This window comes from Rhea americana, unplaced genomic scaffold (assembly GCF_003343005.1).
Source record: "Rhea americana isolate MKP2758 unplaced genomic scaffold, rheAme1 scaffold_65, whole genome shotgun sequence".
Taxonomy (NCBI): Eukaryota; Metazoa; Chordata; class Aves; order Rheiformes; family Rheidae; genus Rhea; species Rhea americana.
This window is the reverse complement of record NW_028186812.1, coordinates 2,835,131-2,852,968: the sequence shown is the minus strand read 5'-3', so window position 1 is coordinate 2,852,968 and position 17,838 is coordinate 2,835,131. Positions and strand designations below refer to the sequence as shown.

Here is a 17,838-nt window from a genome sequence, read left to right as displayed (position 1 = left end):
TCACCACTCACAGGTGTCTATCCCTTCACTTTAAYCCCTGCTTCTGTCTACTGACAAGAGAGAAGTGATGGCAAGCTAGCCCATTCTAATAAACCAAAAAATTGGATTTACCAGCACACAACTTTAACATCTGTTTTGTTCTTCTTGCCAGCCTTTAATTGGCACAGCTGTGATAGGTCAGTACTGCCTTCATTTTTGCAGACATAAAAGCTGTAAGGAATAGAAGTTAAGCCTACTGTAAAAAGCTTTACACCATTGCTTGAAGCAGGTCTAGGAGTTCTGACACTTCTGACAACTTTGATGGAAATAAAGGTTACATCAACACTGAGCACTCAACACCCCATCCTATACCTTTGCCTTGAAGCAATATGAAGCTTACCTCTCAGCATCCTCTTAATCAATAAACACTGCATCCATTTCTCTAGAAAGACACAAACAATATTTTGCAAATACTTACAAAAAATCTCTAAAAAAATGAAATAAAATGCATGAAGCCACTCTTAGGCAATATCAACATAAGTTTGAAGTCATTTCCCATAAAACACACAGAAGGGTAAAGATTGTAAACACTGCAGCTGCTGATCTGTTCAACACATCTAACGTAATACTCAGTTTTCCCAGAAGTGGAAAATGACTAAAATTATTAACGATGTAAAGGCCAATGTATAAGTATGCAGAACTGCCAACCCCAGAGTGAACAAAATGGGCATTTCTTGTTAGATTACTGCTGCACTTTTTGTATAGCACTGATTCTTGTGAAAGTTTGAGTAAGTGTGTTTACACAGTAATTTCTGAATGTGAAAATTTTAAATTGCTGCCATAATCTAGATCAAAAGCAAAAACTTAGTGAAGCATTAGGTGTCCAAAATGTTACAGTATGAATCCACTTTAGAAAGTGTTACCAAATGATTCTGATGCTGCCTTGAAAGTCTCAAACCTTTACTGAGGAGTGCCACATCTCTGCTTTTGCTACTTAATAATGCTTCTGCAATACTAACTATATTTCCTAAATAGCAGAAAAAACATCACCAGATTTTACAACAATATCACTACAGTAACAGCTGAAATAAATTTGAAATGAGTGAATTGGTTAGCATACTTCATCATGGAACAGCCATCAAAGTAAAAGCAACCTGCACAGTGAACTCAAGTGTTACCATTGGTAACTTTCAGACTTGGACTTTCAGAGCAGTGTAAGTAACTCATGACAATTGTTAAATGCTTTCCACGGGGTTTACCCAGCACACATCAGTTTTTCAAAGATAACTACATAGGTTTAGGTCTCCCTTAAAATCTAGAAGACTTGGGCTTTTAGGTCTTTCAGGTGATTYACAAAATTCTATTCCTGGCTTGGATCAACAACCTATCACCTTTCAAATCTAGGATATAAATTCAACCTTATCCTAAAACTGTTTCTAACAGCCAGTTACTGGCTGATGTGAAGTGAATTGGTTTCAATTCARCATTTAGGAAACAAAGGTCAGAATTATTACCAAGCTACCACCTCTAGTCCCTTCCTGTTCATCACAGTAGCAGACAGCATCATGGACTGAAATGGCAAGAAAACTGTTATGACATTTCATCACCTACTGATGAGATGACAGAGTCAAGGGCCACAGGTGCAGATCACAGAGTAGCATCTCAGAATTAACAAAAGGTGTCAGTGCACAGGCAATCAAGACCAAATTAAAGCCAATAAGCAAGAGTGCTTCTGTATGCAGGTATATGCAAGAGGGAAAAAGTACAAAAAAACTCAGCTGTAGAGATTTAACATTAAAATAAGTTTTCTATGCATCTGCTGCTTAAACATCTGAGTATCAGGCCTACAAATCACAGGAAGCACATATGTCAAATAWAGCTGGCTACAGAGAACAAGGCTTTTCCTAAAGCAGGATGCAATGTTTACATTGTATAATGCCTTTGATATGCTTCAGTCAAACACTATTACTAACATTATATGATAYGAAATTAATCAGGGCTATGCACTTCTGCTACGCATGGCAGCAAAGCAGTGTATCCTATGATTCAAAGCTAAAACAAAACTGTTTGATCTCTGGCATGACCAGGGCCCAGACAGTGTCATGCATCCCAAGGYTCAGCCCCATGCAAGTCCCATATGAAGAGTGCTTACCACTGAAGCCTAACTCACTCATTCCTGGACTACTTATCTCTAACTCTTTTCTAATACACCTCATGAGTAGGTGTCCAGAACTGTCATCATTTGCTCAGATGTCACAGTGACTGGATCAGTCACTGATTACAGGCAGTCTGAAAATAACCCTTCACCATTTTTCTTCAGTGTATAATACAAGCATACAACATTGGATCATATTGAAAAGTAGAGGCTYTGAACACCAGCAGTTCCAGGTTCTCACCAACCAGGTAACAGGAAACTATTCCAACCTTGGTACACAATGTTGCTTTTGTTCTTCACTGTCTTCTAATCAAAGCTTAATTGCTCGTGCTAATGGAGCATAGGGCAAAAAAAAAATCCCTCCAAAGTTACATTTCACCATTCTATTAGAAAATTTTGTGGATGCACTAAATGATTTAGGATAGACTGCACCTGGAGGCAGTCAGCCAAACCCCCTACTTAGAGCAGAATGTGCACGGCTGTGTCCTGTTCAGTTCTGACCATCTCCCAAGGATGGAAATCCCACAGCCCCTCTGGACAACCTGTGTGCCAGCACTTAACCACTTTCATGACAAATYTTTTCCCTTCTATGCAATCAGAACTTGCTGCAACTTGTGAGTGTTGCCCCAGCCTTCTGCTGGGCATCCAATTCTGTCTKTCTTATAATCTTTTAGTGCCTAAAGGAGGCTTAAGTTCTTCCTGAACCTTCTTTTCTCAGAGCTGGGGGAGAGGGAGGGAAGAAACAAAACAAAACAAAAACAAAAACAAAAAAAAACTGCTTCCTCCATCTCCTCTCATACAACACATACTCCAGCCCCTTAAATATCTTGATAGCTGGAACAGACTCTGCCTATTTTTCCTGTAGACATTGTACTGGGAGCCCAAAAATGGACAGTTATGTGCAAAACCTCACAAGCACCAAGTAGAAGGGACACATTACTTCCCTTACTTTGCTGCCTACACTCTTGCTAATGCAGCCCAGCACATGTTTGGTCTTCATTCTTACAAGAGCACTCTGCTGACTCACATTCACATTATGCTTATCTCCTCAGCTTGGCTACAAGGATACTATGGGAAACCATGTCAAAAGCTTTGCTAAAAAACAAGATGAAACCTTGATTCCACTAGCCCTCAAGCAGGGCTGCTTTCTAACCAGTTCCTAGCTTACACTGGTGCATGCAGTTATCTTATCCTAGCTGCAGYAATTTGCATTTGTCTTCATTAAACTTGACATCTGTCAGGCCATCCCACTAGCTTGTCTAGGTCCCTGTCATCTGGAGTATCAACCATTCCTCTCAGCATGGTCACAGTGACCTTGCAGATCCCTAACCTGATCCCTCTCTACTATAGGTCCTCTGCCCCCCACACCCTCAGAGACAAGAGGTATGAGCACAATCTTGTCAGTAAAGATCAAGGGAAAGATGACACTGAGTGCCTTAAGCTTTTCAGTGTCTTTTACCACTAAGTCATCTGCCCCATTCAGCTCTCTACCTACATAACAGCTTTCTCCCACCATCATCATAATTCTATAGTGCTTCCACTACACTTTTAAAAAATTCTCATTTCAGTKACACTTGGATGGTGGGCACTAAGTGTTACTATAACCAAGATAATGACAGGAGTTTACACTGTCAACTCTGAAATTTAGATAACTTAAAAAGCTCTAAATCCTTTAGCAGCATTAACTTCATATCAAAACAGATGGTGATATTTAATAGTTGTATATTATTGTAAATAAGTAGTATATATTGTCTTCTACACTAAGAAGCACTGCTATCTTGGCAAGTTCTGCCAAACAGCAGCTTTAGTAGCTTGCCAGGAGGCAGAGAGACTGCCTTTGATTTGTATATACTGAAAAAGATTGGCAAATCAGCTTTCATTACAAGCCAGCTTCAGGAAGAATCCTATCTTCAGCAATGTTTTTGCTGCRGCAAGAACTCTGTCAGCACTTAATTTTCTACTGAATATTATGAATGARTATGTCCCTCAGACTGTCTAAAAGATTTAGCTTACATATACAGCACTCATGAGACCACTGCTAGAGCTGTACCCTGTCCTCTGAAGCCCAAGTCCTAAGAGGATGTCCAGTAACCAGAGTAGGCTGACAAACACATAGAGGTTAAAGTAGCACATTACTGTGAAAAGTATGCAGAGCTCTGACTGTTCTATCTCGAAGAACAGCTAGGAAATAACTTAAAGATGGTGGTTAAGTTCTTGCATGAAAGAAAACATTGCTACTGAAGAGCTYGTTAATCTTGTTGGGAAAAGACAAAACTAAAAGACTTGAAATTAGAGTCAGATATGCATAAGCTAGAAACACAAGGGTTTAACAGCGAGGGTGATATAGCAACAGACAGTCAACCAAAAAAAGTTAATCAGAACTGTGTGTTTTTGTAGACTATACAATCAGGATTTATATTTAGCTATAAAGAACATTAGTTTTTTCTTTTTTCTTTTTAAGGTCAAAAGATATTACTGAACTGTAGCTACAGATCTACAAAGATGAAGCATCATCTACAAAGCCTTGAAAGGCTCTGTACTCTCTGCCTTTATGCTGAGTGAAGACAATAAGTTTAACAAGAAGCCCTGAACTGCAACAGCCCTTCTCRTTAGTCACTGCCCACAACAATCCTAACACACTACCATGCTCAGATTACAGAGTTCCTTCTACAGCTAGAGTACAAAATTATTCATACACATGGTAAGTTAAGAGGTTTAGAGAGCTAAATCATCAGCAAACCAAGTGATTATAAAACAAACATTTAATAATTGAAGAATGAATCCAACCCAGGCTTAATGAAGTAAGCAAGTACAGTCTGTGGGCTCTGAACAAGATGAAGCTATGCTGTTGCTCAGTACTTGCACAAAGTAGTCAGCCACACCACCTGCTCACTTCATCTCAAGCACTTGCTGGCAAGTACTGGACTCTTAAGGTGTTTGCTTGGCAAGATTACACCGATACAAGTATCAATGTATACTTGATGATTTTATCTTCTTGGTACCTGGATGAAGTAACTTGTTAAACTCCATTTCTCTTTTCAAGGCAGCTATGAAATCTCCAGAACTTTCATCTGGCAATAGAGGATTTTCCTAGTTTAAGTCCATCCAGCATTCAAGTTACACAGATCAGTAGTTCCTAGACCGTAACCTATGAATTGGTTCACAGAACTGTAAGCAGCAGAAGCTACTAGTACATCAACTCCATACAGCTATGCGCAGGGCTCTGGGAGAAACCAAGAGCCCTGACAGTGGCTGAACTGTAAGTTTCATGACAAGCTAGTAGTATYCATTCACTAAGAAACAAGGCTATCTGTAGAACGTACAGTTTTGCAAGRCACAATTGGCAAGTTTAGCTTTTTGTCCCAATTACATGTTGCAAAGATGCAGTCAGAGCCTATTCTGTCAGGCTTGTCTTTTTTGCAAAGTGATGTTGGCTCTTGATCTCTTTTGGCTAGTAATCCAACTTTGAGAATAAGATTTGGTACAGCAAGATGCAGCATCAAAGAAAAAGAGGAGAAAAAGAGTACGTTTTTCAGCTAGTGGAGGCACAGGCATACTGGGAAAGTTGGATTTGTTCATGGAAGCTTCACTGACTACTTGCTTGACTACTGCAGAGATGCACACACGATGCAAACATGCTCTCCTGTATTCTGAAAGGGGAGCCGCACCTCAGTGGTTCCCACTGTCAGACAGAATAAAATATTTGCCTCCCAGTCAATGCCCACAGGCCCTTTGGTCAACCCACAGTCCTGACACACGACAACTGGTTTAGCAACTGCCTTAAAATATATCTGTAAGGGTATCTGCACAAGGTCAAATATAGCAAAGAATCTGGGTTCAGTCACAGCTCAGTACGCAGCTGTCTAAGGAGAAGACATTTCCATTTGTTATAYTTGACTTATGGAAAGCACTGATAAKTTTTTGTATTGAATAATGTCAGACTTAGCACTCTTGGACAACTGCTCTGGATGCACTTTCCTCCCATGCTCCGACCCTTCACCAGGCTACCTCTTTTATCCTCTGTTTAGGAGTTGAATATGAGAGCAAATACATTATAGAGTAGCTGCAGACAAAGAATGAAGTATAGGTCTGGATGGGCAAACAGCTTAAGGAAGTAAAACTCAATTCGAACTGGGAATAGATAGAAAAAGGAAAACATCACTAGGCTCCAAAAAGCACACTTGCACCACAAAAAGCTGAATAATTACATGATCCTCCTATGCAACCATTATTTGTGTGGCTAGATTACCTTGAAACAACACAGTAACACTGAAGTTTTCAAAGAAAAATAGGAGCATGCTATCTTAAGATTATCCTTAACTTTTCTATCTTTTTTCTTTCTCTAAAGGAGGAGTCAACTAGCAGGAATTTCCTTCTTTCCTGCACAACCAATACCAGCTCTGTAATACCASAAGAGCCTCATCCACCCAGCTTGCAGTACAGCGAGATGCTCCTCCATCAGACCTGCTTCAGAACACTTCACTACGTCATGAACATTATTGGATATCACAGGCCAGTCACTAACAGCTTCCACCATGTTCTTCTCCTGCCAGAAACAGGAGAGGACTAAGTCAACATTAGATAGCCTGGTTTCTATTGCCAGGACAAGCAAACGTAGTTGACGTGTTGGAAGGATGGAGAAGGAAAAGTAAATGAAGCTTTACAGAACTTTCCCCTTTCCCCCAGTATCCCTGAAGCATTGTGTATAAAAGCTAGACATCTAGCTAACATTGCATCTTCAGTCACATAAATCCCAATTACAATGCATGATAAGTAAGTGAATATATTGTTCTCGAGGATTTTGCTTGTTAGTTTGCCTGAAAACATGCAAAAAAACAGCTCCAGGCCAAATAGACTTCCTGAGCTCTGATCCAGCCTACTTTTGGGAATCATGTAGGAACAGTTTTCCCTCCAGCCGTGGATCTAGGACGCTGGTGCCCTCTACTGGTTGTATTCAAGACCAGAGTACAATTCAATAAGAATACAAGATCATTATTTTTACCATAAATAAATTTGCTATTTTGATCTTGGTTTGATATTGTGAAAAAGCTCAATTTACATTCTTGTAGGGCTGAACTTYATATGCCTCTTTTTTAAATAAAGGTGACATTATGTTGCTGGGGTAGACATACTGTTCCTAGGAATATGCTGAGCAAGTAGGATTTGGCATGAACCTAGTTCCACCACYTCAACATCTTACTCCCATTAGCAGATGGGAAAACAATACTGCAACAATCTCTGCTGTTGCTGCTCATCTTCAGTCTCAAAATACGCATTTTTCTGCACTGTTGTTCATTTTAATTTCCAGATTTTTCTTTATAGGAAATAAAATCATTTCCATGAGATAAAGAAAAAAGATTTAGTTTTGAGATATGTGTCACACTCCTGTTTCTGCCTAGGGAGGGCTAGGGCTTATAGTATTTTACTGTAAGCAACTCACTGCTTAATATCAAATGACTAATCTGTTGATGTCTGATGAATCATTGTGAGCTCTGKGGCTCTTTCCCCAATTTTTAAAGTTGTTATGCATCAGGACACAAAATAAACAGAATTGATTTGGCTGCAAACAGAGGAAGAAAACCCATTTCTTGCCAAAATTTAATGCTTTGTCATGAGCCTGTTTTGCCAGCACTTTTGCTCCAGTGAAGCTCCCCTATATTCAAGTTAAGGCAGTATGAACATCTCAAAGACAAGGACTGAGGAYTCCCTTACGGTTTAGCTAGGTATTTGCTGGTATTAGACATTCTAGGCACATTGCTAAAGAGARAGCAAAGAGCAAGCACAAACACTCAGCCCAGCTGCTCTCCCAGTTCAGCTGTTGCTCACACTGACTTTGTTTTGTCCTGCTCCAATAATCTCTCTCCAGGAGAGATGTGCTTAAGGAGGAGTTAGCCCTAAGCACCATGGAAACAAGCCAAATGGTGGCATTTGGCCAGGAATCAGCCCTTGCTTGGCCCAYTTGTTATTCATACCAGTACAGCTTAACTGCACAAGCGCAGTACAGAACTCCARGAGGCAGAGTCAAAGTCTGCCTGATCCTTCTTGCCTTGGCTAAATTTGGATACAAGTTAATTTGATGAAGATAGGCACCTAGTTTAGAACTACACCTGAATCACACGCTCGAAGTACCTACTACTTTCTGTGGACTAATCTGGACATTTGCCTATGCTAATCCTCCCAAATGTTTGCACTGCTGCCATTTACATTCAGACAAATCCCAAACAGAGCATGCAAGAGTCAGCACTAGCTGGTATCAGAAACTCACTGCAAAGGCTTTCCAATTCAACATTTTTTTCCATTTCTGCAGAAGTGTCAGTTCACTTTAAAGTGTTGTCAGGAATGTTCATTATGGGCATCTTACCATACAAATTCCATGTTTTTGAGATTAAGCAAATGCTTGTTCAGACTGTATCCAAGGGACAAGGTATGAGCCAACCACACAGGAGAAAAAGCTATGAAGTAGAAACAAGGGCTTTTTTCAATAAAACAGTGAGGCTGTTTTGTCTAACACAGTGGGAAATCCATGAATGTCCTATAATCAGGAGAGTACGTATCAAAGTTTATAAGAAAGACTCCACTGTGCAGGACTTCCAAGCATCTGAGAGAGGTAACGGATGGGTCTGTACCTCCTCCACTTTGTCTGCCTAGTACAGATTGCACAGCTCATATATAACTAGACGATCCTGTTCTGGGGCACCAGGTACAGAAGAAAACTGCGAGCTGAAAAGCTTCAATCTAGGAAGCAAACACTGATGCCGCAGCTTGTTTCTCATCCTTAAAAATAGCCCCACAATCTGCTCCAAGGTCAATGGCAAAATAAGCATCAGCCTTGGTAATCAGAGCTAATTCCAGTCATTTATAGAACCAACAACAAGCAGGTATGTACGCAGACTAGCTAATCACATTGTCAAGTTTTCCAGCAAGGCAGACACCCTTCAGTCATGAATTAGCAGCTTAACTGTCCTAACTACAGTTAAATCATTCTCCCCAATTACCCAGTTACTGCTCAGATACCCTTAATGTGCTCAGGAAACAGAGAGGGGAGGAAGGCTCCAGCTGTCACAACAGTACCTCCCACAGAGCATTGCTTTTGGTTCTGCTTGCCCATTTTAATCTTAAGAGAAATAGTTTCACAAGCATTTCCAGTTATAAAGAATAGCTTCTTTCATAGCAACTCAAACACCAAAGGCAACAGTAGTATTTAGTGTTGTTTTAAGTTTTTACCAGTGACTCTTAACTACAATGAGGACAAATCAGGATCACTGAACCACAGCACATTCAGAGCCTTCTAGAAGTCACAGCCTGGTAGTAGAAAGACTTCTAGAATAGAATTAAAGAGCTTTCTTTCTAATCAATGTTATCCAAGAGCTCTTGAACTGAACATTATGTATCAGAAAATTAAAGTCCTCTGCACTATTCTACTCACCCCACTCTGGTCAGGAGTGCTGGATGTGCGCTCTAAGCTGCTACAGTGGCTTGGCCTGCAGTGTTAATGGTGAGCTTTGCTCCCGCTGCACTGTCCCAATACCTTTTAAGTTGGAGGAAAGATACTGCAACGTACATAGAAGTCAGTATTCARCCTTTGAAACAGGAACCCAAAAGACTGAGCTTCATAGCAGAGTTAACATTAAAACTGCAACTGTTGAAGTATTTTCTGAACAAAGGAAAAATAGGTCTTTTTTGGCCGTATTTTACACACCAATGAAGGGGAAGATCAAGAAGCAGGACTGCCACTGCTTAATATGTAATTTTAAGCTTCCTTTTAATTTCTAGGACACAGCTGTCTAAGACATCTGGTTCTATTTGTTTTTAACATCACAAAAGTCTTATTTTCTCCTGTAGCACCTTTGCTACATGTCAGTCAAAACAAAGGAACCCAGAGGGAAGCTTTTTCTTCCTCCTTACAAAAGGCATATGCTAAAAATGAAAATCAAGCTTATAAGCATTCATTTTAAGCACTAGTTAAGTAGCGTTGCATCTGCATTAAGCATATCATCTTACCAAAACACAATTATGCCACCATCTTCACCACAATATCCCCTTCTCAAACATCAGCTACAGAGGCGAGCCCAGAGCAGGGAAGAGAGAGACCAGGGCTAGTGTTATAACACACTCAGAATGAGACAGAAGACAGCATCCAGGCTGCATCTTAGAAGAGCCAAGAGTACTATGACTGCAGAAGAACAACATGATTTTTCAATCGTTCTAACACAAATTCAGCACAAGGAAGAATAGCAGAGGAACACTCAAATTGCCATTAGTACTTAAAAAAAAAAAAGAGTCTCATCTGGGATTGTGACATGGATCAGTTTATGTCCCATATAAACTAAAATTTAATCCATCTTGTACAAACTCATTAACATAATGCTCTAATGTGCATGCTATTTCTCATCTTAAATACTTAGCTTTTCCTTACTTTTTTGGTCCAATGGCTAAGTAGCAGTATTTAAGCTGCTATTGCAGTTGCAAAAGCATGACCAAAAAAGCAGACAGAGCATACATCCTATTTCAGAGACTATAGTTGTTTTTTTTTTTTAAAAAAAAAAAGCTATCATATCTGTCTCTGTAACAGAAGGAAAGAGTTCAGCCTGTAGGAAGATGTTCCATGGCAAAACATTTAGCTGTGTCAGCCAACCTGGAGTTTAGCTCCTACTCTTAGGTAGATCAAGACCTAGCAGAAAAAGACATGGTATGATTAATACTAGACAGTCCAGAGGATCCAAACTCCTGCACCTACTCTGACATGACCATACAAACATTTTGGAACTGCTATTACACCACGAAAAAGGTTCTGCACTTGAAACCTTCATTAATACTTTGAAAGCTTCACCATGACAGTAACTGCAGTTCATTAAGTCTCACCTAAACCATCATAAAGGAAGCAGGTGCTCATAGTCTTAAATTTCGTACACCATTTCCTTATGAAACAGGCAATCAAGAAATCTACCTCTGCCCATTCCAGCTCAATGCCATCAGGTTTAGCCTCAGTATTGAGTCACATACTTTAAAGCTGTCTGCACACAGAACTGAAGTCTGCGGGGCACCTTTAAGACTGTCACCCACAAGCCTTGAAGTTCACTGCACTGAGACATTTGATGATAGCAAAACCTCCACCRTAAAACATCTGCCGGAGACAAATACGGGATATTTGGAAAAASACTTTTTAGTCAAATCAGCTCTCTTAATTTGCTGATATTAACATACRTGACCAATCAAGAGACCAAGGTTGGGAAGCATAGGGTAGGTTAAAAGTGGGCATTCTTTCATTAAAGGGTATTTACTTTCAGGTAAGTGAATCACGTCTACAGCTATCTCCCTCTATTCTGGGAGAACAGAAGGGTATGTTCTACTGGGACCATTCACTATCCTGGACTGGCAAAATGATAGAGGCAGGAGGGAAGGAAATTCATGCACATCACAGAAATTGAAACACCTGGAGCTGAGAGCACCTCATGACACACTTGTATAATCAGGTTTTGTATTAGAGCAAGAGACTTCAGCTGGTACTTAATCTAACTGCAAGACAGTGCTTCTGCTGACTTGCATGTTAATGTGAAGTTTTAAACATTTTTGCTTGGAGACACAATACCTGTACAGATTATTCTCCCTCTCAGGAGAGTAAGCACAGGGCATATTGTACTCTTACAGCAAGAAAGAGTCAGACAARTTTTTCCTTCCATTCTTCCAAGAGCAAAGTTTCTCTTGAGACTGCAGAGTGCTATACATGTTCAGTGGTGCTGTAGTGGCACAGGATATCATCTCAGATAACTGTGCTGTAAGACTATTAAATACCAGAAATGACAGCAGCAGCCACCCAGTTCAAGTCCACCCTTTCACAGCCTGACAGCCCCCAGTCTTCATTACAGCTTTTATCCCTTATCCAAGTCTGTCCTCCAGTATTTCTGTCTGGAAGAGCCTTGGGAACATCTTAGCCTCCCTTTTCTCCATCTCCTGAACAAAAAATCTCCCCTATTTACCCTTATAAGTTCAACTTCTACCTAAACAMATGGCTTCTACAGACCAGATCTGCATACAGCAATCACTTATACCTGGATGCTTTTGCTGTGACATGGTAAATGAGTTCCAGAGGACAGCTTCCTTTCATTGCTCCATGATTTTGCCTCATAGAGGAGCAAGAAACTGATAAGACTCACATCTTTGGATGAAAGCGTGGTTCAAACCAGTACAACCGGAAACTCAAGCCATTCCAACCAGCTTAAAAACTCTGTTCCGTTATCTTTTGAAAAAGGTTTTCCTTTTCAACTTGCTGTTACTGGACATATTAACTAAAGTCAGGAGATTCAGAGGAACAGTGTAATAAGACATTTATTAAAAGTGCTGCTGTCAGTTACTACTAAAAGCTATAGTCTAATAAATATCCTTTTTAAAAGGCATCTAATTAAAAAAATGCTAGCTAAAAAAAGAAAAACATTCCATGGTTACAGACACATGACCTGCAGTGCTCTACGAAATGTTAGACCAGCTGTGTTGATTGGAAGGGAACAGTCCAAGTTCAGGATCCACCATCTTTACTGTAGAGGAAGAACTGCTGGGGGCTCCAAGAGAGACACTTGGAAGTACCTAGAATAGAAACAAAGTCTCCAAGAATACCAGCTTGGCTGACAAATTTAAATATCCTGTTTACATTCTTGTAGAATGTATACCATGGAGGGGAGAAATCTCATTCTTCAACATCACAGAAGAATTATAACCCAATGCATCTGCATACCTATAGGTAMGGCTGGGACTACTCTTCTGGGAGGAAAGCTTTCCTTTCAAGAGGCACCTCCTCTAGCATTAGCTTCTGTTCCTGAAGCTGACCACTRTGAGCAGTTTGTCAGCTATAGGTCTCAGCAGCTTGTGCTGCAGGTACTGATAAACCACAGTCTTCCTGTGCCCACGGCCTCCAAGTTACAGGACATTAGCACCCTGGTTACTTACTTTGACAGCTTGTACTTCTCCTTAATCGCTTGCAGTTGACAATGGGGAGCATCAAGGCATGCTTTATGTAGGTCAGTCAGGCAAGGCACTATTTCACTTAGTGAATACCCAGTGAATGCAGCAAGGGTTTCTGGCTGGTTAGAGGAGAAAAGCCAATGTTATTTTATTTTGGGCAACATTCCTCTAGAATAGGCTTCCTGCTTCTGTAGGAAAATGTATCTGGCTATACTAATTCTCACTCCGAATTCCTTTAGTGCTTGAAAGGATTCAGATGCATCTCCTGCCATAAGCTTCACTCTGGATCCTTGGTGCTGGGAAACTGTGATGAGAAGCTCCTACTGCTCTAAGCAAAGGGAGCTGTATCACATCTATCACCTTGCTTCTTGTTTCTGCTYCCTGCTAAAGCTATTCCTCCAACATATAGCTGACATGGCTATCAAAWGGTTCACTCAGATTCAAGCTTTCTTCCCTGCAAGAAGCCCCTAATTCTATTTGTGGGGAGAAGTTTGRGGGACCAGGGATAGATGAGGTCTTAGGTACAGACTTAAGCAAGCAAAATAGCAAAGCTCCTCCTATTTCAGGCAGCAGGCAGGATATTTCAGATTTAAACATCCAGATAGTACCACAAGCTCAGAAGCAGCCATTCATCCTAAGACTTCAGCCTTTGAAAGCTGAAAGCTATTCTTTCTACTTCTCAGTCTAGTTCTAGTGACAGAATGAAATGCTTGAGTTTCATTAACACAGTTGCTCTTACCCAGAAACGCCTGTTTACTGTATAGTTTGCTAGACAGTAGGCTGCTGCAGCAGTTTGTGAAGGAAGGTACTTCAGAAATGGATCGGCTTCTAGGAGACTGAGTTCTGCAAGATACTAAACAAAAAGGAAAATTTTCAAATAAGATAAGTTTATCTAATGGAACCATGTCAACATATGGGGCATTTAAACTAGCTGATGGTCATAGTTTCATGCAAGGAACATGGTGTTACATGTTCAGTGGGTAGAAGTAGTACTCATGAATTTGAAGTAGAGTTCCAGTTTTGTTGATCTCACCACAGAAGTACTTCAGGCCTGTTTAATGGGTGAAAAAAAGACATACAACCACATACAAATGACCACATTCCTGTCAAAGCTTAACTGATCCTGTACCATAATCTTAAGTTGTGATCCTACCACCAGCTCTGATATAGTTTTAGAGATAGAAACCAGGATGGTATAGAGTTCTGTAAGGAGAATAAATACGTGCTCTTTCTCTCCTTTGAGGATCTTACTCATGTAGGCATATTTCACTGTGATCTGGACCTTATAGGCAGCTCTAAAGGACAATCTGAGCTCTACTGGAATCGAGTCATTATRTAATCCCATGACTTTTTCACCTAAGCAGCAGGTCAGATGTTTTGCTATAAGCTATGGTTACCACATTTCTAAGCAGGGATCCCTATGTAGTTATAGGCACATATATTGTGTGGCAACACCTAGTACTACTATTTCCAAGGCAGAGTTACCAAGCACGCAGTGTTGCAAAAGCTGTTTTCTACCATCTATCTGCCTAGACAGTGCATTATCCCATAACAGACAGGGAGACCAAGCTTACTAYTTCCATAAGAGATTTCCCCAGAAGTCTTAACACAAGTCTACACTGAAGGTAGCATGTTAGAAAGTATCCAGATTTAGGCCTAGAGGAGTCCCAGAAAAGGTACAACATGAGGAAAGGAATATTATCACCTGATGGAACATCAGAACCTGTCTGCTCGGATAAAAGCAGGAATATCTGCATTTCTGTRAGTTATGATCACTTCCACTCCACCCCCCTTCAGGTTTCAAGRAGGATAATTCATACCCTTGCAAAGTTCTCTGTCCTGATGCAGACTCCATGCCTCTGAATATACTGAAGGAGGAACTGATTGATGGTTGGCACTGTTAAGTCAAACGCCAGCACTTTGAGAAGCAGGTGTTCCATTCTCAGCAGCTGCCTCTTCGTGTATGTATCATCAGTTATATATACAAATTCATCTACTTCTGGTGGGTAAATCTCCTCATATTTCCTGAAAAAGGAGTACCGAAGMCACACTGGTCAGCTTGACAAGTGGTAATAACAAGTTTTCCACCAGATTCAAATTAGGATGGGCACATGATTGTCTAGAGAACCAATTTCAACTCTTCCAGGATATGTAACTATTTAGGATCAGATTTGGGAAGAAAAGTGTATACAGGGACTCCAAGCAGTCAGTTGGGATAGAAATACACTCATATTCCTGTTAAAAACCCTCTTCACTAATAGCAAGCTCTTAAATCAAAGAGTCCCGTTACACAAAACAATCCTCAGCTCTGTTTGTTATCTTGTCTGTTTTTAAAGAGTTCAGGTCTAAGTGTAGATTGTCACTTGAATCTACTATAGCCAAGAGCCTGCCATGTATAGTATTTGTTATTCCCCCTCCTTTTTGGCTTCTGGCTTTATGGTTACAATGCTTTCTTGATGTGAAGGTGGGAAGATTAGACATTTAATTCGGTTAGTGCCAGAGTTGTCATGATGTCTGAAGATTAGCAATTTGACCAAGCTACCTGTTACTGCAGGCTTCAGTCCTTTGAATTAAACTAAGGATAAGTTATGGCCTGCTGAGTTTCCAGGAAATGATGCAAACACTTACGCAGCCAGAAGAATTGCTGCTGTTCCTACAAGCTGCAGCTTCCCTCTGAGCACAGACATGCAGGAAAGGAACCTGTCCAGGAAGTTCACTGCCAAGTACAGYGTCTCTGTCCGAAGTTTGTATTCTTCACCTACTTCCACAAGCCAGTCTACCAAGATGGCACGCATTCCTGTTGTGATATCTGGTTGTTTCCTCATATAGTAGGGCTTGGGCCTGTATCTTATCTGCTCAGAGAAACAGGCGAAGAGTTAAGACACTCATCCCAAGAAATCYACTGACGGCTGAGTTAAGGTTTTTGAACTACTTTTTGGCCTACTGGTATAAGTACAACAATTGATAACTAGTTAGTACTATTAACTAGTAACTAAACTGCTTACTAGAAGTGCTATTTCTCCAGTGWATGCTAGTAAGAGACAGGAGCAATCTGTTAGTAGCAGAATAGTGAAGGACCTCCTGGATATTGAAGTCTCTGCTATCAAACACATTCAGGTCCCTCTTTCTGAATGGCTTGTAAGTAACTTTAAGCAAATCAGGCTTCCTTTTCCCTACTGGAAGGCTGTTCTTTAGTCTTCTGCATCAGAGTAGCAAAGTAGAGCTCTCCAATAACACAAGAGCCATCAGTGAGATCATATCCACCTGCTTTAGCATTTTTGYAGCATTTGACTCCCATCTGCAAGAACTGTTTCCAGAACTTTGTTCTTAGAGCATCTTTTGATTCTTAACAATGGAGTATTTCTGGGATGCAGAGTAATACCTGAAAGATCTCACCACTGTCTGAAGCCAGATTCACAGGTATTTCTCCACCTTTGTAGCTCAGAGGCAGTCCAGGGCTATCTTGGGGCAGCAGTACAGCTTGCAACCCATCACAGAGTCCACAAATACCTTAGAGTTATAAGCTTGTAACCAGCCACTCACTTCAGCTTCTCGGAGGTACTGATGAATATCCTCCGCATATTCTCCCACAGTCATTACAGTTATTGCATCTTCCACCTGATCCTCCGGTTGGGACTGGAAGGATGTGTCCACTAGCATAGGAGACCCTGGCAGGTTAGAGGAGCCAGCAACACATTTAGGTAATTAGCTTCTTCACCTTCTCTTGCTATTTCTGACACAGCAGATGCATTGTTGATCATAATCAAAGTTATCTTGAAACACTATTTATTCAACATAAGCTGCTCACTAGCATCACAGTTTACAGCTACCTTACAAGAATCTCCATTATACTACTCAGTTAGTGGCTAAGAGAAGTTACCTGTACTCAGATCCAACAGTAGGTGAATATTGGATGTCATTGCACTAGTATCCAGTTCACATAGGCTAGATTCCAGATCTTCAATCACTGGGCAGTTGTAGTTTTCTTTYTGTTCTGGTTCATCTATATATATAGCAAATCCTTGCTTTGACGTGGCATTGACCACACAGCTAGGCAATTCATCTTTTCCAGCTGGAGGGAAAGAATTTTCAGAGCCAGAGAAGTGTCTGATAATTGTAGTACCCTGAAACAGAGTATACAGTAATGCTGTAAGACAGCAAGTCAGAAGATAGTTAAGTATAGCTTGTTTTAGAAAGGAAGAGGAATTTCTTTCCTTGGCTAATATGGGCACCAAAAACCTGTAAGTTATCTGGATGGAAAAAATGATAGTACACTCATAACCACAATCTGCGCTTCAGAGGTCCTGCTTGTTGCTCTCTTGCTGCAACAGAGACCTCGTAGGGAAACCTGAGGTGTACTGGAAGGAAGGAGCCAGGCGGGCCCTGAGCAGCCTCAGCTCCACCGCTGACAGCAAGGGGGAGCCAGGTGAGGGCAGCTCCATCAGCAACAAGCAGCGTCAAGCGTGGGGTTTGCTCTGCACGCAGTTTTAGCGGAAAGCGCCTATTTCAAAGTGTAGCAAGGCAAAGTGTCAGCAGGAAGCTTTCAGAGGTGCTACCACCGACTTATGAAAGGCATCTGATACGGAGTTACAAACCGAAGTTTGCATTTCGGGGCTCAGCCACCGCAACACCCGAGGACCACAGTGCAATCTCAGAAGGGCTTGCGAGGGACAGGACGGACGCGCTGCCGCGAGCTCCAGCCTTCCCAGGGCGCTGGCAGCCGGCCGGGCTCACGGCCCGCCACGCGG

The 17,838-nt window shown here is 41.0% G+C and overlaps 1 protein-coding gene across 1 annotated transcript; it reads right to left on the bottom strand.

Moving 5' to 3' along the window:
- Positions 1–12,508: 12,508 nt before the first annotated feature.
- Positions 12,509–17,697, bottom strand: CCNA1 (cyclin A1). Its single transcript, XM_085320693.1, has 8 exons — positions 17,686–17,697; positions 16,971–17,214; positions 16,634–16,758; positions 15,719–15,942; positions 14,911–15,115; positions 13,830–13,943; positions 13,076–13,209; positions 12,509–12,715 (listed from the first exon to the last, which is right to left on the bottom strand). The coding sequence occupies exons 1-8, from the start codon at positions 17,695–17,697 to the stop codon at positions 12,664–12,666; spliced, it is 1,110 nt and encodes a 369-aa protein (XP_085176819.1). The 3' UTR covers positions 12,509–12,663.
- Between the last annotated feature and the right edge of the window lie 141 nt (positions 17,698–17,838).